The 24,542-nt window shown below is 39.6% G+C and overlaps 1 protein-coding gene across 6 annotated transcripts; it reads right to left on the reverse strand.

Annotated features, from left to right (window-relative positions):
- Positions 1 to 1,442: 1,442 nt before the first annotated feature.
- Positions 1,443 to 24,265, reverse strand: RFT1 (RFT1 glycolipid translocator homolog). 6 transcript variants are annotated; one of them, XM_028718821.2, is made up of 13 exons: positions 24,011 to 24,248; positions 21,588 to 21,673; positions 20,573 to 20,689; positions 18,938 to 19,127; positions 18,300 to 18,401; positions 16,968 to 17,102; positions 14,082 to 14,160; positions 12,235 to 12,285; positions 11,330 to 11,460; positions 9,771 to 9,915; positions 6,951 to 7,056; positions 2,265 to 2,514; positions 1,443 to 1,616 (listed from the first exon to the last, which is right to left on the reverse strand). In XM_028718821.2, exons 1-13 carry the CDS (start codon positions 24,092 to 24,094, stop codon positions 1,449 to 1,451), a joined length of 1,644 nt encoding a protein of 547 aa, XP_028574654.2. In that variant the 5' UTR covers positions 24,095 to 24,248; the 3' UTR covers positions 1,443 to 1,448. The 6 variants fall into 6 exon arrangements, with proteins under 6 accessions (XP_028574654.2, XP_077780927.1, XP_028574657.2 ...); XM_077924801.1 differs by having other exon boundaries at positions 21,593 to 21,673; positions 24,011 to 24,041; XM_028718824.2 differs by lacking the exon at positions 24,011 to 24,248 and adding an exon at positions 23,846 to 23,998 and having other exon boundaries at positions 21,593 to 21,673.
- Between the last annotated feature and the right edge of the window lie 277 nt (positions 24,266 to 24,542).

Raw genomic sequence — 24,542 nt, forward strand, 5'->3', positions numbered from 1 at the left:
CAATCCTAAAATGCGTCATAGTCCAACAACAATTTTGCATGGCTACATGACATTTCAGACAAACTACCTATTAAGCACAGCAATCCACCAAACTGAAGGGTGTTTTGATGAGGCAAAGCTGTCCCATCCACCACATTCTGCACGGTTGTCCTGGCATGGGGGACGCCACCTCTCTCAAACTCCTGGCTGGGCCCACCTAAACTGCAGGTAAGCAAAAGGTACCAGCAGATTATACCTCCCAAATGGGGCATTCTGGTTTGTTACCAGAAATAGGCCTAATCCAATCTCTCTGCTGCACCAGCCTCATGCTGCCACAGCAAAATCCACCCCATCCCACCCCCCAAAAAAACCTTCCGCCCTGGCCAGTGCAAATAGCTGGACTCCAGTGTTCTTAACTATTTTTTTGTTTTGGGATTAGAATAAAATTTGGGAGTAAACTAACTGTCAAGAGTTAAGAAGCAGTCAAGTGATGTGACCTCCAGTCTCTAAAGTATATTACAGTTCAATGTGACATCAGTGTAGCATCACAAGAGTAATGCCCAGTACTTTCCAGCTGGCTTCCGCAAGTGAAGTTTATGTGTAATATTTGCATTCATATACTGGGCAGCAGTAACCTTCCGCTGTAAACTTACCAAGTTGCTTGCCACGGGTGTAATTTTGGTGTTTTGAACAAATGTATCAGCTTAAATTGCTGTGAATTACCTTGTTATCAGTTGTGTATGTTTCACGGACAGTATCACCTGTATATTATAGTAGTTACGTATTTAATTCTCCGTATATCTCCTCCATAGCAAATATATACATTTCATATACAGGCATACCTTGGGTTGAATGTGCTTCGGGATGAGCGCGTTCGAGTTGTGCTTCACGGCAACCCAGAAGAAACAGAGCACATTACTTCTGGGTTTCACCACTTGCGCATGCACAGACTCTCAAAATGACATCACGCGCATGCGCAGAAGCACCGAAACATGACCCACACACGCGCAGAAGCGCGAACATAGGTTACATTTGCTTCTAGATGCGAATGGGACTCCGGAATGGATCCCATTTGCATCTAGAGGTACCACTGTACAGAAATCCTCCCCCCAAAAAGCTCAGCAACTCTGGGCAATCCACCCACCCACCCCCACGCACGCTCCTCCTCCCTCCAATGACAATGGGTAGATCACTGCCATGTTTTTTATACTGGGAGTAGATCACAGTCTCTTGGGAGTTGGATATGCCTGGAACATCCTGGCAGTAGCTCACCAGAGTTTCAGGCAGGGTTATTTTCCAACCCTTCCCAGAGACATCAGAGGTTAAACTAGGACTTTGACATGCCCAAGGATTAAGGCTTTCTGGGAGATGATCTACAACGAAATGAAAAAGGTATTTAAATATACCTTTCTGAAGAAACCAGAGGCCTTTCTCCTGGGCATGGTCGGCCAATTGGTGCCTGTACATGATTATTTTAGCACTTCTTTGGTATATCTTGACAAAATGTGTTTCTTAACAAAATGGATCAGCTTGGTCTCTGTGAAGAATATAGTGGCAAGAGTTGCTGTAAAACACAGTGCTCCTACAGCAACGTGAATTAACCTGGCCAGCCACCCTTTATCACAGCACAGGAACACCTACGAAGAAAGAAAGACAGAATGTTAACTTACTGTTTTAAGAAATATATTATTTTAAGTTATGGTTCATGCTCCAATTCAGAGATAAGACAGACCTGGTAATTCTCTTCACAGTAATACTTTTGCACCAATGCTTACCAAACTACAACCCATTAAAGCCTCCCTGTGTTTATAAGATAGTTTAGGTAGGCCAAACAATCACATAAAAGCTAGTCTAGGTTCTACAAACTTCTGTCACTCTGTTTTACAGAACGGTGTTCCCTCAGAGACTGTTCATTAGCATCTTCATTAGTGTTTCCACCAGCAATTTTATTCACCCAAGCATTTGAATCATCAGCTCACTCATTCATGTCTACTGAGTTTTATATTTTTGTGTGTGCGTAAAAATAAGTTGTGCACTGCTATGATAAACTGAGTGAGAAACTTTTTAAATAAATAAATAACACAAAGAAAGAAATAACATTTCAAAGCGTTAAAAAATTAATTCTCTACATGTGGGTATGTTTCAATATCTTATGCATATCTGTAGATATGCTCTGTGTACATCATAAACCGGAACTAACTTGCAGGTTACTTACTAGCAAAAAAAGGACTACTTTATTCACTTGTTCTGGCAGAACAAAAGCACAAAGAAAAAGCACTACCCACCTCTGAAAAGCCCGTGGCCACTCCGCAGATGACATAAACAACCAACAGCAACGGTGATATAAGGAGGCCCTTTAAAGGCTTATAAGGGGTCTGTGCAAAATAGTTGTGGATGTAGCGGATGCTGTGTGCGATTCGGATCCCCATGTTGAAGCAGTTTGCAAAGATGAATCCTATGCTGCCTTGCCAATAGGTCAAGAAATAGGACATGCACAGAAAAACCAAGGACAAAGCAAGCATGACAAAATTGTACCTAAAAACAAAACAAAAAAGGAACAGTTCGTATGGTTTCAGTATTCGTCTTTTACGAGCTTGACAAGTTGCTTTCTAAGATGAATGGGATGGAGGAGGAAAATTCATTATCAATGGTAAAGTGCAGCAGACCCATATCTGGTTGCATATATGTTAAGTCTCAATCGTTAGTAGTTAAGAGATTTGTTTATGACTCATCAGCAAGTCTCCAATAAAAATCTTCCGGTATCTATTAACTCAATAGATAGCCATAGATGAGCTACTATATACGAGCTTCCTATCTGTAATATGAGAATAGCAATAGAGATGGATCAACTCCCAACCATTGGCTCAGAAAGTAAGCCGAGCTACCTCCCACCCACCCCCAAATTAGAAATAGATTGGCTTATTTTCTGAACTAATATGACATTCAAAAGTTGTCCACTTTCTCCCCTAGCCTCTTTAACCAGACAACTTATCCATCTGAGCAAAAGCAGGAGTGCTCCAGACATAGTAAGAGAGAAAGAGAGAGATTCAATCTCTTCCGCCTGCTCTTCATAATCATACTACCTTGAACATTCCGTTTCTGTCTACTTTACAAATATAACCACTATTATACCATTGATGTTATTATACTATATTGGGCAAAGAGGCAGGATATTACTTTCAATATTTTTATATATGAAATTGTGATTATTGTGACACTGGAGATGTAGATTAAAAAGTAATGGTCAAAACACATCTAATATTGTTACAAAGGACTTCATGTTTGTTTATTTTAGTGACACAATAAGCTGTTTTTAAATATAATTATGTTGTTACAAAATGTGCTTTATAAACATGAGTACACTGATTATATATATATATCTAATACTGAACTCCCCAACTTGGTAGTTGTTCTTTCAGAGCAGAGGTAAATTTGGGCACCTGCTGCCACAGAAAGACTTGCCAACTTTAAGAGTGCTGCATTATAGCTCGAAAGGAAGAACTGGGAATACATGCTTGTGCACTCCTTTCAAGCTGAATCACTTGACGTTATGTGACATCAGGTGAATGACAGGTAAACATACCATTGTTAAGATTAAACATGATTTTGAGTTTAGATAAAACAAACTACTTTTAACTGAAAAAGCAGTTAAAAGCAGCAGTAAGTTCTGATCTCCTCCTGCCTACCTCAAAGAAAGGGGGGGGTAGGCACATAAACCTGGGGTTTGTAACTCTCAACCAAGGTTGTGGAACCCTAGGCCTGGAGTCTGACTGTGGCCCTCCAGGGAACTCTGTCAGGTTCCTGGGAATCTGTCCAGGCCACTCACCATGAACAACATTAAAAACCCAATATTAAAAACAGTTTAAAACAACTCCTAAACACATAAATACATATGTTGGAGCCTAAAAATGTACACCTCAAGTGTGTATTTAAACGGTTATTTGGTATCTCTTCTCATCTCAGCATTAAAGGTTTCTTGAGTTAAATAGCTACAAAGTTTTATTTCTAAAAGGAAGTGCTCATAAATTCTTGAGAACATTGTTTATCGGTGAGATTACACATGTGATAACTAGAGCAGCTAGTATCAAAATAACACTGATTATGCTGAAGAGCAGGTAAAAAAGGTAAAGGTACCCCTGCCCGTTCGGGCCAGTCTTGCCAGACTCTAGGGTTGTGCGCTCATCTCACTCTATAGGCCGGGAGCCAGTGCTGTCCGCAGACACTTCCGGGTCACGTGGCCAGCGTGACAAGCTGCATCTGGCGAGCCAGCACAGCACACGGAATGCCGTTTACCTTCCCGCTAGTAAGCGGTCCCTATTTATCTACTTGCACCCGGGGGTGCTTTCGAACTGCTAGGTTGGCAGGCGTGAAGAGCAGGACAAGGGTCTTAAAATTACTGTCTCTCAATATTTATTTTTCTGCTCTGTGGTTGCAGGCTTATAATGGTATCTTGGGATGTCCCAAAACATCCCAAGCAGAGGTTGGATGACCATCTGTCGGGGATGCTTTAGTTCAGATTCCTGCATTGCAAGGGGATGGAACTAGATGCCCCTCAGGGTCCCTGCCAACTCTATACAATTCTATGATAGTTCAGAACATCGTCTTCCCCCTCTCCATTTACATTTAACTTGCAGAAATATTTTCCCAAGACACAAGATCCCTGCATATTATCCCAAACTTTATTCCAAATGAGTTCATATCTCTACTTGACACACAGTTGTACTATGTCAGACGGCTTCATTAGTTCACAAAGACACACATGTAAAGGAAATGTGAGCTAATAACTAATTCATGAAAATGATAAATGAGGATAAGTCAACATTGTACTGATCTTCGTCTAGAATGCTGTAATGAGCATCTTCAAGGATGTTCTCTTTCACTAGAGGATACATTTGCTGGTGCTGTAGTTTCCAATTAATCACATCTTACAAATCCTCAGCCATAAAAGTGCATTGTACTTGGGAAAAAAGCAAATTTAAAATGAAATAACAAAAAAAAAACTCTCTCTCACTCTCTCAGTTGCAGTGACAGTGGCCAGCAAAGTACATTGCATTACCCTAAATATGTAACTCAAAATCTCAAAACAGCATGGAGCTCAACATTTGTTTTCAGCAATGTGACATTTCTATAAAGATAGATGGGACTTAAAAGATCCTTCAGCTACTGCAGCACAGAAGGTACCCCAAGCAAGCACAGATGTCTGTAGAGCACATGGCATTAGAATCTACACACTGAAGAGATGGCTCACCATGAGGCCAACCGCAAGAAGAGGAGGAGGTTGGATTTGATATCCCTCTTTATCACTACCCTAAGGAGTTTCAAAGCGGCTAACAATCTCCTTTCCCTTCCTCCCCCACAACAAACACTCTGTGAGGTAAGTGAGGCTGAGAGACTTCAGAGAAGTGTGACTAGCCCAAGGTCACCCAGCAGCTGCATGTGAAGGAGCGGGGAAGCGAACCCGGTTCACCAGATTACGAGTCCACCGCTCTTAACCACTACACCACACTGGCTCTCCAGGATCTCTGAGATCATCTTCTGAAGCTCTTATTTGTGTGCCTCCTCCTCGAGAGGTCCAGAAGGTGGCAACACAAGAATGGGCCTACTCTGCAGTGGCTCCATCTGTGGAATGCTCTCCACAGAGAAGTTCGCCTGGTGCCTTCATTATACACCTTTAAGTGCCTGGCAAAAATGGTCCTTTTTAACCAGGCCTTTGGTTGATTTGATTGACATCCTATGCCCTTTTAAAATGTGGGGGGGGGGGGCTTTATTGGTGTCAGGAACGTGGGTCACCAGTGCACGGAAGAAGAGTCAGACTCAGAAATTGAGCTAAGTGGAAGAGGGACAGACTGCAGATGAGAACTGGCTGACAGTCGAGAAAGGGCAGTTCGACTCCCCTTCCAGAGGAAGACACTGTTAGCTCTCAAGAAGAGGAAGAGTTGGAAGATAGCCAGAGAATTGCTAGGCAATCAGCAGATAAGCAGAGGTCTGAGACTGTGTCAAGTGAAAGTACAGAGGGCAGCCTCTCAGTCCCATTTCTAGGAGACTGGATAAGAGGGCAACGGAAGGGCAAGAGGGGAAAGGTGGGAGTTTGGCGTCCTTCCTGCTGTGGGAGCAGCAATGACTGAACAACTATCATCAATGAGAGCAGGCGAGAAACTATGTTCTGGATGTTTCTTTTTGTTAATAAACGTACATAAAACTGCCATAGAGTCTGCCAGAGATCATTACAATTGGGTTGGTTGTTTTTATTTTGATTGTGTATTTTGTGGTTTTATATTTTGATTTTATTTTGTGAATCGCACTGAGACCTCTGGGTATAGCGCAGTATATAAATTCAATAAATAATAATAATCTAAGTACGTAAGGAGAATCCGCTGGATCAGAGCAGAGGCCCATTTAATCCAACACTCTGTTCTCACAGTGGCCAACTATGGCAAACAGGACCTGAGTGCAACAGCATTCTCTCTTGTAATAATAAGCACACATCTAGATCTGTAAGTACATATACTTTAAAGTATATTATTATTTGAACATAGGATTTTTTTTTAGTACCTACTGAATTATTTCAATGCTTTTTTTAGAATGCACCACTTTAAATCCCATTTCCTATGACAGCGGACAAGTCTGAACTATCAGTTAAGCAAGAATGGGAGAGTCTAGTCAGAAAAAAGATAAGTAGCTCTGAAACAGAAAGAACAGAATATATGTATTCGATTTCAGAGAAATACCTATTCAAGAGTCATTATAACCCACACCCTTCAGAAGGTTCCCAGGATTCCCAACAATGTAAGATATTCAAATGTAAGCACTTATTCCTCATATCATTACATTTTCTAGCAATGGGACACATCAAGCAGTTATCAGGCACATTATTCTGAGGTGTGTATTGTATAAAATATCCTCATACAAAGTTACATGCAATCAAAGAAAAGCTAAATAATAGTATGGAACTATGCCCTTTTTAAACTCACCTGTCCACTTCTTCTTTACACATTGAAGCAAATGTAAAACATTCTGTTACCCCATTAACAGCAAGCAGCAAGACATATAAACTATAGCAACGCAGGAGACTTGGCCCTGAGAAAATATTATGACAAGAAGATTAGTAAAATGAAATCCCTCATTGCTGAGATCTGTGCATTAACGCAATTTAACATGTCATTAATGAATTATAACAGCATCAGACTGTCAACTTGCAATCCATGTTATTTAAAAAAAAAAATCATGTTCAGAACAAAATATATCCCTACTGTTTTTTGAGCAGCAAGACACAATGGCCAATATCCAATGTTAGTAATACTCTGAGAAGGTCCATTTGTTTCTGTGAGACTACCCTGAGCATGACTTAGTCAGAAATCACCTACAGTATGACATTTTGTACTAAACAAAAAAAATTCCTTCCAGTAGCACCTTAAAGACCAACTAAGTTAGTTCTTGGTATGAGCTTTCGTGTGCATGCACACTTCTTCAGATACATGTGTATCTGAAGAAGTGTGCATGCACACGAAAGCTCATACCAAGAAACTAACTTAGTTGGTCTTTAAGGTGCTACTGGAAGGAATTTTTTTTGTTTTGACTATGGCAGACCAACACGGCTACCTATCTGTATTTTGTACTAAGTCACGGACAACATTTAGAATTTAGTCCAGGGTTGTTGCCACTCTTCTGGTGGGTCTATGACAAGCAGTTCTAAGACCCAGTCTAGAAAATGTTGCCCTTTTTTGTTGCATTTATCCAACCAATATGAGGGAGACTGAAGTAATTTATTACCACAATACTTTGGAGAGCTCCTTGATTTCTTTCCCCAACCCCATATCACTCTTGGCATCTGCAAAATTCAATATATGTTCAAGAGAGGAAGAAGACCTTTCTTTCTTCTGCTTTGTTACCTTCCACTCAGTCACCTGGTCTCACAATTCAAATGGACACATGGCCTCCTCCCTTTTCACTTCAACCATGATGAATTATCACTTCTAGATGGGGACTTTATTGAAATAAATAACAGAAGCACAAAAAGTATATTCCATCTGATACCACTGTACCCAATTCTGACTGAAACTAGGGGCATGCACCAAATACAAAATTCAATTTCAATGTCACTTCAAGAAGTGAGTCAATTCAGTTCAGACTGCTTTGGAGGACACTTTTCACTTTGTGACTGAATCAGAACTTGACTTTAGAAAATGTGAAGCTTCATGCCACTCCATTGACTATAACGGGAGAATCAATAAGCAGTGACAGCTTATTTGCTTTTTTACAGAATTGGATGAACTTGACAGAAACAGTAGCAGTTTGTGAGTGGATGAAGCCTACAAAATATCAGAAAAAATAGGTGCAGGGATGTTTGTGCAAGTAGACTTTAAGTTTTGAGTTTGCTTAAGAGAGAGTGAGTGTGTGTGTGCGAGAGAGAGAGAGAGAGAGAGAGAGAGAGAGGAGAGATATGTCATGGGGAAATTGGTGAAATGCACAGGGGATGAGTAGTCACATTTAAATTTGATATTGGAAGAGTGAAGATGGGATCTGCTCCATTGGGAATAAGGGTGAAATAGAAATTTTATTTACTTCTCTATTTTTTTATAGTGCTATCAATCTCAAAGCTCCTCCTCCTTCCCTCCCTGGCATTTTGCTTATATGGAGAGCTGGGGGGAAAGTATGAATTTTAAAAGACCCAGTGTCTATGTGCCTCTGAATTAGGCCTGGATGTTCAGGAACAGTCTGATTAGCTTAAAACCAATCTGAAGGGCTTCTGCTTTGCTTCAAACAGCTACCAAATCTCTCCAAAGCAGCCTGATTCAGTCTGGGTTCACAATTTCTCTGAAGTGAGTTCACGCCCCTAACTGGAACAGGACAACAATTCTTACTAGGAACCCTGCCACACAGTTTCAAAGGCCTTTTTGAAGTCAGTATAGCAGCTTTGCTAATACAGATTGATCTTATGCATGTTTATCTAGATAAATAAATGAATGTAGCTGCTGATTATTTCCAGTTAACTGTTCTAACTGATAATTTTTAAAACCACAAAGTTCAAACTGCATGCCAGGAAGCCTGATCTAAGTCCGGTTCTGCTGAGAAGCAGCATATAATATAGAAAATGAACGTTCCTCTATTAATCAGTATTGGATCAATTTTTTGAGGTATCCATCTTATCTTCTTTTTAGAGCTTTTAAACATTTATATCCCAATATTGTAGTGATTACTATCTTCAAGAGGGCTAAGTACTCAAGAATACAATGATTTACACTGCTGAAAAGAGATGTCCTGTTTCTCTCAGCACTAAAAGCGACATGCAAAATGTTATACTGGAACCATCCTAGATTGCTCTTCCATAAGGTATACCGTATTTTTTGCTCTATAAGACTCACTTTTTCCCTCCTAAAAGGTAAGGGGAAATGTGTGTGCGTCTTATGGAGTGAATGCAGGCTGCGCAGCTATCCCAGAAGCCAGAACAGCAAGAGGGATTGCAGCTTTCACTGCGCAGCGATCCCTCTTGCTGTTGTGGCTTCTGAGATTCAGAATATTTTTTTCTTGTTTTCCTCCTCCAAAAACTAGGTGCGTCTTGTGGTCTGGTGCGTCTTATAGAGCGAAAAATACGGTACATAATGAAATTTCTGAACACAAGGAAAAGCACCATTTCTGAAACAGACATCGTAGGGCATGCAATGTGAATGGATCGGATTCTCTGTGTTAGTTCTTCCATGTGGATATAGCACTTTCATATATGAAAAGCAAACTGAGGAAGCTTTCACAAAATGAAGCTACTTTTCAGAAAGGCAGCTGCGATGTGACATTACCTGATCCCAAACTGAGCATTGAACCTCCATAAAGATCCAGTGCCAACTGGGAATATGCATAACCAAAAACTGTAATAGTCAGGCCAATCAGAAGCACAAGTTTCAACAGTGATTCTAATACAGCTGCTGCCATGGAGATATCATCCTAAAAAAGAATTGCATTCATTTAATAGGCAAAACAAAACAACATATGCCAGATTACTGTGTTAAATTTATATGTGGAATAATTAGATTTTACAATTCACTATTTTTACTTGGCTAGTTAATGGCAAATTATAATAATTTTCAATAATAATTGTAGACTATTTGTGTCTAGAAGTATGAACATATTCAATAGCAGCCATATTTATATATCAAATGTGCTGCAAGTTCCAGGCAGAACTTAATTAATCTGCACAAAACCCTTCATTAAACAGAAGATCAGAAATGCCTGAGAATCTGCTGTGACAAAGGAAACAGGTTGACAAAAACTAGCTTCTAATGCATCAGAGAAAACCAAGAACACTAACACTTCTGGTAAATTACACAACAGTATGCAACTTCTACCTCTGCAGAAAATAATTAAAAATTAAAAATAAGAGATCGTACTGTATGATATAGAATATAGTTCCTGAACTAAAACTATGCTTAACTAGAGCATTTGACCCTGAACTCATCTAATACTTTATTTACAATATCCTCCTGTGAGATATATGAGCATACCTTAGCTTCTCTACTAAAAATAGGCACAGCGTCTCTTTAGACACTAATAGCTCACTCCTAACCACAGTAAGTCCCATTCAAATACACATTCTTCAGTTGCCCCAAGTCCTTTTAAACCGTAGACCCCCCTCCAACCATATAATTTCAGTAGATTGACAAATATACACACCAGGACCACAGCATTATTTAAATTTACTGGTTTGTACTCAACCAACATTTAATTTCAACAGTTCTACTGTGAGTAGATATTCGCTGAATACAACCCATTATTTTTATTTATTTATTTCAACATGCATACTCATTCTATGATAAATCTTACTCAAGGCTACTTATGAAGGGAAAAAAGTATTAAAAGCCATTGTTAAAAATTGAAACAAATAAGACAACGGCCATAACCTTATCATCTACTTATCTCTGATAATGACTGCACAATTAACTTTTATTCTCACTTCATCCCCCATAATTATCTGTCAAGCCTAGTATTTTGAAAGGATTTTATCCAATGGTACCCTGATAACAGAAAACTTCTTGGTTTAGAGGAGGCTTCCGTCAGCAGAAAACAAAAGGTTTCCCCCCCATATATTCACCCTCTCCTCTGAAGCCCCCATCACATCCCCAAATCTGGTAGAGAGGACCCATCGGGACAGTGTGGGATGTTTTGGAAGAGAAGAAAAGGGGCAAGCAGGTGAAAATAGTCTCCTCCCTATCAACAACATTGGATCCAACCCCAGGAATTATTCTATTTATGTAAAATGCCCAGTGAAAGTTGGCATACACTTATTTTAAATCAGTAAACGATATTTATCCTTCACTTTAAATGTACATTTTCAGACTACTGAACAATAAGACTAATTTACCTGTTTTTGAAACCTGGTATCTTTTCCGCGTTCCAGAACCTTAGCAAAGTAAACATAAAAACTCTCCTCTATTGGCAAAAATATAAATCGAGCCGTCAGAGAACCAAGGTTGTTCACTATGTCATACACTCCTTTATAAATAAACAGAAACATCTAATTAAGTGTTTAATAGTAAAATTATTGCTTGGTTTAAAAGGAGGAAGAAAAAAATTAAATGGATGCAGAACTTAAGGCAACCGTTCCAGTACAAACATTTCTGCTTGCCCAACAGAACAATTTCCCCAATCTTCCCCCCCCCATGCATTGTTTTGAGGGTTCTCCTGGGCCTCCAGAGTGGAGTTGAGGGTGGTGTGATGGGTGCATGGGGGTAGAATGGTAGAAAGTCCTATTGCACTAGCAAGAGTCCTTGTGCTGGCTTCCACTAGCACAGGGGTGTCCAAGAGGTCAATCTACCGGTCGATCACGGGGTGCCCTTGGTCGATCCAACAACTTTGGCTCATCCTCCCCCCAAATAGCTTAACAACTTTGATGAAGCTTTTCCAAAAAAAGCTCAACAATGGATAGATCACTGCCAGTTTCTTGGAAGTTGGACAGCCCTGCACTAGCAGAAGAGGTAAATCACTTTTAAAGTTCCAAACATAATTAAATGCATTTCCATATTCAAATTAAAAAGAAAGCTGCCGCCTTTGCACTTATTTTATATCCATTCATCTGCAGACTTACCACATTTCTAAATGAATGTGGAATCAGATTACCATTTACTGGCCTTATTCACATGAATAAACTGTGGTTTAAAGGAGAGCATGAAAGCATGCTGGTTGGTGCAAACAAACCACAGTAAGTAAGCCAAGAACGCTTCTTCCAATTTCAAGAACCAAGGTAATATAAAAAAATGTCTTGCTTACCCTGGTCTCCAAAATTTAACACGTTCAGGAACGTCATGACATACCGTTCACCTACAAAAGTAATACTTAATATTAGTATTTATTTATCTTTCCATTATACTTACAAGCGGTTGCACAACAAGAAATTTCAAACTTATCCTGAGCACAAGAGATGTCGGACCCAGTGACTGCTATTCAGTATCACAAAATCAAAGAGCTGGTAGCCATCTTGGAGGTCATTTACTCCCAGCTTGCTCAATGCAGAATCCGCAGCGCAGGATAGCACTATGCTGAATCTTGTATTCCAATTTCTCGAAAATTTCCTTTCTCCTGCGAAAGAGGCTTCCATTTTTTTTCTGCATCGTTCTCAAGGTACTTCAGAATTTCTTTAGGATTTTTGTAGATTTCTCCAGGATTCTGAAGCCTCCATTTCCTGACCCCAAAATATCTCATAGGAGACGTTACCACATGATATCTTCCCCATAGCTTTTAACTGACACTTGTGAAGCTGGGGAAGTTAGCTGCAGAGATCAGTACACTTCCTGATTTTGTCTTTAATGGAAGAGCTTCCTCTAATCTTAAAAAAATAATAATCTCTCTGTACTGATTATTTCTTTAGAAGTAAAAAAGGCATCACTTTAAAAACAAATAAAGTTTTCAGGCACACAGCAGGCAGTCTCCCCACCCGCTTGCTCTTAGAAGGAAGCCCAGCTGTGGAAATCAAATGAACTTTTAGGAAGTACAGGCACTTGAGAAGGCTGCAAAATATAGAATGAAAGGACAGATGCTAATAAAACACACCTTGACCATCTCAGAAGATAGATACCTGCAACAAAAAGCCTGTGTTCTACCCGTAAGGATTTATCTCCCTTTTCTTTTCTTTTGTTTATTTTTTTCAAATCTACTTTACTAAACCTTCTTAATATAATTTTCAAATGCGGTTCCTTCTCTTATTAATTGGTGGAGAATTGTTTTTAAAAGGAGGATTTTTCAGGAGGATGCTACTGCAGCATCCTTGAAAGATAACTATCTAGTTTCTGCTTAATTATCTCCAGTATAGGAGAGTTCACCACCTCCTAAGGCAGTGGGTTCCCCTGTCAAAGAGCTCTTACCATTAGCAGACTTTTTCTAATGCTTTGCCAAAATCTGCTTCTCAGCAGTTCCATCCCTGCATTTGTTACAGCCCTGCATTTTGGAGCAATAGATATTTGTAAACGTATCGCTAACCGCGTAAGGAAATAAAAGAAGTTGAAAAATAAGATCTAAGCAAAGTGAATAATGTAACGACTTTACTACGACAAAACTTCTGAAGCTGTGGAACTAGAACCCTAGGAATGATCTGAGAGATATCTCAGGTGATAGATACTTGAGAGGGGAAAGGGAGGGGGAGACAGCTTTTGTTAGAGACATCTGATCAATTATTATTTCAACATCGGCTCAGAGCCAAGTCCAGTAATGATTATGAGCTGCTAATAAACTTTTACCGAAGGTTACAAGTGCCAATTGTACAATTTTTGGTCCATATGAATAAAAAGATATTATATACATACCATGTCATCATTTCACCATAGTGACACAATTCCACTAAGCATTCAGTGCATATCGGAATATTTAACAATGAAACCACAGCATGAAGGACCAAGGAGAAAACCCAAAGTAAGTATATGCCTTCCTAAATATTTTATCTACAACTTTCACATTCCAATGAATATGCAAAACCAAATTGGTATCTTTCAACAACAAACACGTTTCTCCTAGCTGTCTAAGCCCAAGCTATAAAAACAAACAATTCTGGAAACCGCAAAATATTGGGCGTAGGTGTTTGCAGAGAGGGGCTAAATTGATGTTGAAGAGGCTATCAAACTCACCCTCTGTTAAAACTTGCTTCAAGAATGATTGCTTAAAGAAACTCCAAGTCAATTTAGCCTCTTCCCAGTTAACAAATTCCTGAAAGTTAAATAGATATAAAATTACTGTGAAGTATTGAAGGAATTATTACTCCTAAGACATCAATATGACCAGTACACTGTGTACAACATGCACGTAATACTATCTATTGCTGGTTCGCACAGGTGAACAACCTTGACATGGCACCCTGAGACGTATTCTAGGTGCAAGGATTATGTTGAAATGGCTTCACATATAAATTCCTATCATGATTTCTACAGTCACAGCACTTTGGGAGATGCTACATCACGGCAACTGCAGCAGAACTGCATCCATGGAGCATCAGTTCATACAATACTATCATCCGTGAGAACTCTGTAACTGGCTACTCAGAATTACAAACCCTTTTGGTACTCTGCTCAGGGCTGTACAAGTTTCATGTAGCCCACGGGTTGTTACACTGTGGCCCTCCAGGCTGCCACAAAATTCCCTGCACAATTAGGGCAGGCGATAGCTAACTGCCACAAAGACATGGTTGGTTCAGATCCAACACCAGCGCTCCATCATCCAAATCAGACACAGCATACATTTTTGCACCAAGAATACAAACAAAAAATTCACTTGACTTTGTAGATAGGAACAGTTACATACTCCTCAAGCACATATCTCAGAACAGCAAGCTTCAGCTTTCTGATAAGCAAAGCAGACAGACATTTGTAAGACAAGGCCTTTTGAAGTGAAAGGTATTTAAATTATTTCAGTTGCCTAATTATACCTTGATGCCATGGCAGGATGCAAAAAATTATTGATATTAAAGTCTGCTCGAAGTGGTTTCTAGCCAAGTATGCTTTTCGAAATGATAATTGCTTGTTGGTATTTGATCACTCTTAATATTTTTGTGACCATTAAGCTTTACTCTGAAAAACAGTTTCGATGAAGCTTGCATTTTATTATATCAACTGTAATTGAGTAAGTACATGAAAGGGAGAAGCATGCAATTATTAGAAATATTATTTGCAGAAAGAAAAAAGGCAAATTGTTGCTATTTAGAGTTTTGACTGGTAAACTTTCTGCTGCATGATATTATAGATCTGGTTAGGTACAATTAATCTTATAACTAATCAAATATTAAATTCAACAATACAATCTAATATGCTATGTAAACCTGTACTCTCATTCTCTTATTCTGAACGGCAATTAATATTTTGCTAGTAAAGTAATCCAGGCAGCTTGTTCTCAGAAATGTATTCTTATAAATACTCATTATAAATATTTCCGTACAGAATATGGAAATTCCTCCTTATGTTATGGCTACTGCACTGTTAGTTTCCTTCACAAGTATGTAAGCTGTTTTTCAAAATTCCTAACAGAACAACCAAAGCAGCTATACTTCACTGCCATTTAAGCTAATTTATGCTTTTTCATAAAAGTCAAGTGTGCTGCTTTTTATCACAATACAGTGTTAATATTTTCTTTCACTTCCCTGCAATACCATCCCCACTAAGGAAGATTTAGCTAGGATCAGCTATAGACAAAAGCGGGTCAACTATATCTACTGTGCTATGAGACAAGAATAGTCTCTGGAGATTTAAATGTAATACTTTGGTTATGTAAATAGGAATTCTATGGAGGAAAAATTTAAATCTAATATTAGAGTAGCTGAAACTGTATTCTTACTTAATAAGGCTGGTTTACAGTAGTTCATTCCACCTCAGCCCTTTCCTCTCTGAAATATTTCAGAGTAGTTTTACAAACTTTATGCAAACCGAGCAATGTCAAGTTCCATTAAAGTTAGAAGGTCTGTTTTCACCTTAATATATTCAATGATACAGAGGCTGAAAAATGGGACCTTTATTTCTTTTCATGCATGGATTTCTTAACTATATTAAATTTAATCTCTGCTCCACAATTTATTGAATGTATTGTGCACCAGACGAGTCAGCATCTTCAATTCATGCAAGTCGTCTTTTATAAATGTATCTGGCACATATAATCAAAATACTGGGGATGATACTGTATTTTTATAGCTGAAATATTAATTTAAGCATAAAGGTTTGTAAAGCTCCTTTTGAGATAATATTTTGGCTTAACGTAATGGAGTAAAAATGTGTATATAGAAAAACCTTATTTCATCCAGAGTGTTGGCTTCTTTTAAACATTTTTGCTTTGACTCACAGAAATAATGTATTATTATGGAATTTGTCAGAAGAAATTACACTACCTGTGGTAAAATGGCAGCAAGATATAGCAAAAGATGTAGGGAAATCAAAATAGCCACTATATCCAACATTCTAAGAAAACATTTTAAAAACGAAAACTACACAGAACTTTAATATCTAGAGAAATTTGGAAATATAAATACATGTATTTAAAAGCTATGCTATGCTAAAAAGAGGACAAAGTGAAAATACACACTAATATAAATTATGTAGAGACTTATAAATGTAATGCAAGAAATATTGGGATATGCTGTTCATAAAAATCCACACGTTTTTGTTAAATTATATATGGGAAATTGTGAGTAGCTGGTGAACAGAGGCTACTCTGTTGGAAATAGAAATATAATAATAATAGCTTTTAAATGAAAGTCAGTCAACCATTTGAGGTATGAAGTTTTAGAAAGGTATTTGTTGTATGAATGAAAGCATGGATTATTTTTTCCAGGCAATAAAATTTAACAGGTGAAATGCAGTTAAAGAGACTTTGAAAATGGCAGCATGGCACTGATTTGATGGCCACTAAGCAAGTCACCTATAATGAGATTCACTATAAGAATTAACTTGGGACAATGGCTGTACATGATCATCATTTTTTCTTGCGTCAAAATTATGAATAGTTGGTTTTTAACATAAAGCTGTTTTACTTACCTCATCTTGTCCAAAATTAGGTAAAACAGATATCATACGAGTAACTGGAAATGATTTTTTGGTTGCTTCAGGAGAACCCAGAAACATCATGAAATACATTATATAACACAAAACCAGAACGCTGGTGTATAGAAGCTGCAAGAACAAAATCTCATTAGCTACACAGCATAGCATTTATTGCAGCATTTCCACTTCAGCAACAAAATAAATACCAGTAAAATTCAATTGCCAAGTACTCAGCTCCAGTTCAGACATGATGGCAGCTCCCAGGCTTAAGGCCTCACAGCACTGGCACTGTATGCATGAACCAGCGCCTCCATGTGGGCATTGCCTAAACTGCAACTGCAGTGGGCCTTTTTCAGACTGCTGGAACTGCAGAAACCTCATCAACAGAACACAGGTGATTGTGCAGTTCTCACAAGGCCTTTAAGGATGTGCAGTCCTAAATCAAAGCACTGAAATACAAGCAGTTATAGAGGAGCTTAACATGCTGTTGACTGTTATCACAAAGATGCTCAATGAACAATCTGGTATTATGATGCTCAGTTTATTTATTGCAATTCATAGAATCATAGAATTGTAGAGTTGGACCCTGGGGATCAGCTAGTCCAAATCCCTGCGTTGCAAGAATATGCAGCTGTCCCATACGGGGATCGAACCTGCAACCTTGGCATAATCAGCACCATGCTCTAACCAGCCGAGCTATCCAGGCTCTGTAGTTACTTCTTGCATTTTTATCCTTACCATTAATCCAAATTAATACAATTAAGAAAATTCTCAAAAATTAGAGCCAGGGTTTTCATGAGTTCTATTACAAGTTCATTCCTGATCCTTTCCACACCAGTTTTTGTGGGGGACTTAAATGGACCAGAAAAAGGTCAGCTTCTTATAGTTTTTTTCCTCCTAAATTAACAACACAATTCTATATATGTCTACTCAGTTCACTGGGGCCTACGCCAAAGCATGAAAGTGAAGCGTTGCAGCCTAACAGTCCAAAATAATATTTTCTTTATATGCTTAACTGAAATACAACTGACTTTAAACTGATCTACCCAACAGCCTTATGAACCATGTATAATGGGTCGATTTAAAATAAACATTTGTTGAATAAAAGTGTATTTGTGTATGACTATGCCCCTGATCTGACATTATCTTAAGCTAGCCTAATATTGGGATAGAGGTACTAATAGTGTGGACTGCAATATTGCTTTTATCCATGAAAAACTGAAGGGACCAAAGCATGGAAGCTATAGCAAAAATAATGTTAATTTCTTCAACTAAAATTATTATATCAGATCAAAGAGACAATAGTAAAAATGGCAGAAATCATACCTGGGCCAAAGAAAAGATGTAAAGCCCCCAGTGAGGATACGTAACTACTAAAATAACTGTCAAAAAGCATTTGCAAACGATTGAGAGACTTTCAGCAATTACCTACAAAGAATATACAAAAAGCATGTTAGACATAGACACTATGTTCCTAATGGCAATTCTTACATGTGTTGGCTTCAAAAATCCTGTGATCAGATTTTGCATTTCAAACATCTTTAAGAATGTTTAATTGTAATAGTGACAAATAGTCTCTGCAATTAAGCCTATTTTCATAAGAGGTAAAGTTTAGTATGGCACGTACAAGCCATACTTAAGCTGCTGAGCAAGGTTTGAATACAACACTAAACCATGGTTAAATAAACCATGGTTTAGCATTATGTGCAAGTCAGACAAATTATTTATATCAGCTCCTAAATCAATACTTAATATAAGACAATGAAAAAATGTTTTATTGTTGTACATCACGCTCTCCAAATTTAGAGTGAAACTGGCTCTTTTTTAAAAACAAACATTAAACAGCTTTTTTTAAAAAAATGATTCACTGCTTCATTCACCAGTCCATATAATTATATATATTTTTATATATGTCACATTAATAAAAACCCAAACAAGAACAATGCTGCATACATTTTACTAACCTTTAGCCTTACAAATAAGTGTACTTGGGCTAAAACCCAAAAAGGTTCACCTAGAAGTTCAATTACAGCGGAAAGACCAAAGGCAACCACTCCAAAGTTGTAGTAAGGAACAGCATTTTCATCAGGAACTTCAAGTATATCTAGCCAGACCCAGCCCAGGAATACAGACCAACACACGCCCAAGGGGACTCTATGGAAATTGAAAAGATGAGTCCTTTAGACAGTATCACATGTTGTCCTTTTCTCTGCAATTTTTATAAATGTGCTAAGTTCAATGTTTTGCAAGCCAGGAGTCCAAATAAAATCAACATCAAAAATATGTGCATCTGTTTTCTGTACATCTGTATTTATAGGCTACTTCTAAGTTACTTACACTACCCCTTAGAATGCATGGGACATTCATCAGCCATCTTATTATTTATACCCCAGCCATCTGGCTGGGTTGCCCCAGCCACTCTGGCCGGCTTCCAATAAACATAAAAACACCATAAAACATTAAAAACTTTCCGATACAAATACCCAATTCCTCAAGAAATCTACACTTTTCCATTTGACAAACCCCCAACCACTACATTGATCTAAGGCAGCTTTCTGCACACTGACTTAGAAGCTACATCAACCCCCAGATGTGCTTCATGTAGACATGGTAGTTAATATATGCATTAGATTCTCATGAAACAAGAGTTAAATCCCAGAAACGCAGCACCGCAGATAAGCTCAAATATTTCATTTGCAGTTTAGATAGGTACTGAGTTATTTACCGGTAAGTATTCCATTTTCTGGGACCGGGTAGCACTGTGGGTTAAACCACAGAGCCTAGGACTTGCCGATCAGAAGGTCGGCAGTTCGAATCCCCGCGACGGGGTGAGCTCCTGTTGTTCGGTCCCTGCTCCTGCTAACCTAGCAGTTCAGAAGCATGTCAAAGTGCAAGTAGATAAATAGGTACCGCTCCGGCGGGAAGGTAAACGGCGTTTCCGTGCGCTGCTCTGGATCACCAGAAGTGGCACAGTCATGCTGGCCACATGACCCGGAAGCTGTAAGCCGGCTACCTCAGCCAGTAAAGCGAGATGAGCGCCGCAACCCCAGAGTCGGCCACGACTGGACCTAATGGTCAGGGGTCCCTTTATTCCATTTTCTACCTTAACTAAACCAAAAAACTAAACTGCTCACTCTTTGATTCATTCATGGTTTGAAAGCAAGAGGCTGCCCTACCTTTTCAAAAGTACACGTAAAACTCAGATAAATTAAACAGGCACTTCGAAACGATTTAACCTTTCTGACATTATCAGAAGTGCTACAAACTGAAACTAGGATGGCCACCTATCATTCCAGGGGTCCTACCTGTTCCCTTAAAATGTAGGAAGCCAAATGAGCCAATGTATCCTATAATACTTCACTGCCTGCTGTGGAATAAAGCTTCCTACAGCAAGTGGAACATCTGCTTTGAATCTTTGAAAATGCAAGTATGATCTCCAGGATGACAGGTGAAACCCTTGCCAGAGAAAATAAATTAGGATGGTAGTATTTTGTTTTTACTATGTACTTAGACATAAGAGGAGAAATGGGGGAAGGGTTAACTGAGTGAGCTAATGAGAGTAATTAATTTGAGGATTCCAATGTCTTATTTAAACATACATTGTCCACAAAAGATTAAATGTTTTGGTCCAGTTTCTCCTTGTACTTCCACTCAGACAAGCTCTTCGGAATGCCTCTCTGGCTAAGAAAACAACTGTAGAATAAAGCAGCATCAGCCTAAACGTTTTAAAAAAGGAAAATGAGTAATTTCAGTACAAGATGAACTGTCAATGAGACAAAAACTTCCAATAATAAACAGCACAGAAGGTTGTTTGTTTGACAATCCAAATTTTGTTTGTCCCCTTATAAGTGGTTGGGGGCAGGGAATGCCAACAGTTACAGTAACATATCACCAAATGCAAAACTATACTGCTGCCTCAGGCAGACAAATGTTTCAGCAGTACATTTTGTATCAATTGTTTTTTATATGTTAACGTTGTTATATGTTGGCATTGTTATAACAGTACCATCAACATAAAACAGCAGCAACAACATAAGAACAGTACAGCATGCAAACAACTTCAATATTTCAATTCACTGCTAGCAAAAGGAAAAGAAAAACCAGAGAACTTTGCATTCCATAAGACAGATGAGATTTTCAATAAAAATAGATATATGTTTCAAAACTAACATTTGGTGGAATTGGAATGCCCGCCCCAGAAGAACACCATGAGAATATAATAAAAATCAGAGAGGTACACACCACACATCATATTTCAAGAAAGACTAAAAATTACTGAATCTCCACCCAAGTCATAAACTACTGCATAAACACAGCACTCTCAATAGTACTATAGATTTGCATACTAGAGGATGGAAATTCATTTGTCCAAGAAACCGAATCACAAATTCAAATTTGCATTTAGACAACACAGCAGACATTAATTCAACTAAACCATTCAAAATGTCTCTTTGCAGCATCCCTGCCAAGCAAAACGTTAAGTGGAGTAATTTACTTTGTCACTGCCCAGGTTTAAAAAGAAATCAAATAGAACAGAATATAGTGAGACAAACTGCCGTAATTTGGAATCATGAATCACTCATACCTTAAAAGAAACAGATTACTATTTATTACCTTACATTCACAATGCCAATGATTTCCTTTGAAACATATCGTAGGGTAAAAGCATTTAACCCAAATGTAATTAGGCGGAACAGTATCTGTAAATAAATAAATAAATAAATAGAGTGAAACAGGAAATAAATTTACACTAGCTTTCAACTCATGTAAACAAAATCAGATTCAAGGAGCAACTTACTAATTATGTAAACTGGAAGTCTTGAATACAAATTTTACCTCAGCCATAAGTACTAAGGCTGCAATATGATAGATTTATACTAGGCCCACTGAAGCTCTGGTTCATAGGTAACACTAAGCGAAGATTCTTCAAAACCAAACTAAAATCAAAATTCATCCTCCCAGCCTCATGGGAGGGAGCGGGACATGATCTGCAACTTTAAATCATGATTTAGCATTTCGTGTGAACTTGGCCCTGTCTTCCCACATTCCAACCTAGAGTATAACCAGCAGCCTAACTCAAACTTAGGAAAACATAGGCACCTTTTCTCTTGTATAATAATTTTGAGCATGGGAGGACAGCCATATAGACTACACAACTACAAAAATTCTATGCATGTTCCTCTCAGCACCAAGCTAGGCAGGACACTTAGAACATCACTTGAAAGCACATCAGGGTTTGTTTGATTTTAATTTAGAGCAGGTGAGGAAAGGACAGATTTTCCTCAGGACTGAAGAGTATAGGGAGAAATTTGTTCCTTCCCTGTCCAGCAGCAATCCCAGTGAAAATCTACCTGATGCCATTAGTCCTGGGGGAAATGGTCTCCACTGTGTGCATAGATATGGTTATGACCTGAGGCTTCTAAAACCGCATTCCTGAAATGGAAGTCACTTTATTATTGCACTCATATCCCAACTTTTATTCAAGGAGTTCAAGTGATGTACGTGGCTCTCCTTATTAACATCATAACAACCCTGTAAGGTAGGTCTGGCTGAGAGGTGACTAAGTCAAGGTCACCCTGTGAGCGTTACTGGCCTAGTGGGAATTTGAACCTAGGTCTTACTCAGACACAAGGAACCAAACACTAAATAAATAATCTGTTTATTTATGCTGAGACATACAGAAAGCAAAGAACACAAACATGAATACAGTGGTACCTTGGGTTACATACACTTCAGGTTACATACGCTTCAGGTTACAGACTCCGCAAACCCAGAAATAGTACCTTGGGTTAAGAACTTTGCTTCAGGATGAGAACAGAAATTGTGCTCCAGCGGCACGGCAGCAGCATGAGGCCCCATTAACTAAAGTGGTGCTTCAGGTTAAGAACAGTTTCAGGTTAAGTACAGACCTCCGGAACAAATTAAGTACTTAACCCGAGGTACCACTGTATAAGGAACAGCCCTAAAATTACACAATTTTGTGTTGTTGATTAACAGCTCTCTCCTATGCACATATTCTGCCACAAGTCACAAATTATTTGAAGCAGTTAACTGAATCGCATGAACTCACAGCTTTCTGAATTTATTCTAACAACAAATAGTGGGCATTGCTGGGAAATTGATGCTCAGGAACATTTTACAAATACTACTTATCCCTAGAGAAGGCACTTTTGTGAAAGATGCTCCAAAATACATGTGAAGGAGGCTGCACAAACCCCATGTATAGAGCATGTCCATACTATACATGTGTGTACTTGTACAGGGACACCAACAGTCCAATAGACTATTGGGAAGCCAATAGTCCTGTTCACATATGCTGAAGAACACTCTTGTGTGATCAGTATGACGTCATACAGACAATACTATCTGAGGAGATACGCCAATTGGGTCCGGCTCCAAAAAAATTCATGCCTCATATTCTTCCATGACCACAAATGCAAATGGAATGCAAATGCGTGGATCATACAAGGAAAGCAAATGCAGGATCATACAAGGGACTTCTAGTCCAACCCCCTGCCAGCAATCCTCTTTCCAATGTGGGGCTAAAACCCACGACCCGGAGATTACGAGTCCCCTGCTCTACCAGAGTGTTTCTCAAACTCGAGGACCCAGCTGTTGTTGCACTACGACTCCCATCATCCCTAGCTAGCTGCGCCAGCGGTCCGGGATGATGGGAGCTGAGGTCCAACAACAGCTGAGACTACCCACTGAGCAAGGTAATGTGTCATCGCCGGCGAAGGGTCTTTTCTGCGAGGGAATAAAGATCTGTGGATGTCTCTCTCTCACACGCACAGGTGACAGGGTGCAAAAGCAAGCAAGCAAACCAAACGCAACCAAGCCACAGGGGTGGCCAGCGAGTCCGTTGCGCAAACCTCTTGCAGAGAGGAGGCAAGCAATTCAAACTGCGGGAAGAGGCATCCATGACTGGGTCGAGAGGGCGTTTCTGCAAACGAGTCACCGAAGAGAAGCCAGGGAAAGGGACGAGGCTAGGGCTGAGCGAGCACCGCCTCGCCTCCGTCCTCCGCCACGACGGATACCTGCAAGAGGGCGCTGGAAGAGGCCAGCCGGCTGGTCTGCCGAAGCACGTCCTCAGAGCCCATCTTTGCCTTTGCCGCCTCCATCTCCTCCCTGCCACAGACGAGCCCTCCGCCGCCGCCTCAGCTGGCGCGTGCATAAGGGGAAAGCGCTCCCCGCGGCCCCGCCAGCCTCATTTCCTCCCTTCCTCTTCCTCTCTCCCTGTCCTGCTAGCCGGCGAGCGCCGCTTCCTAGTCAGACGGCGAAGCCCAACATGGCTCCTCCCCGTCGCGCTCCGAGCGCGTCAGCCCAAAGTGGGAGGACGAGAAAGAGGCGGCCGCTCGGCTTAGATGCAGCTACGGCGAGCCGGGATGGGGTGAGGCAGGAATGCTCTGCCTGCTGCTCGTCTGCCATAGCTGGGGAATGCGAGGAGCCATGCTGGCAAAGCTGGAAATGAGCCGCCCCCCGCCCCATCTTTCTGAAGGCTCTTGGCGCGCAAAAAGCCCGTGTGTCCCCTGCAGTAGCGCCTCTCCCTCTCTCTCCACGCTGTGCCGG

This window comes from Podarcis muralis, chromosome 2 (genome assembly GCF_964188315.1).
Source record: "Podarcis muralis chromosome 2, rPodMur119.hap1.1, whole genome shotgun sequence".
NCBI lineage: Eukaryota > Metazoa > Chordata > Lepidosauria > Squamata > Lacertidae > Podarcis > Podarcis muralis.

Bases quoted from the DNA above. Each gene is read 5' to 3' on its own strand.
- RFT1 (XM_028718821.2), bottom strand. From the start codon at position 24,094: ATGGAGGCGGCAAAGGCAAAGATGGGCTCTGAGGACGTGCTTCGGCAG. The intron at 17,103-18,299 runs GTATGATTTCTG...TTGTTCTTGCAG, and splicing joins ACATCTTTTCTTTGGCCCAG to CTTCTATACACCAGCGTTCT. The intron at 12,286-14,081 runs GTGAGTTTGATA...TTACTTTTGTAG, and splicing joins GAAGCAAGTTTTAACAGAGG to GTGAACGGTATGTCATGACG.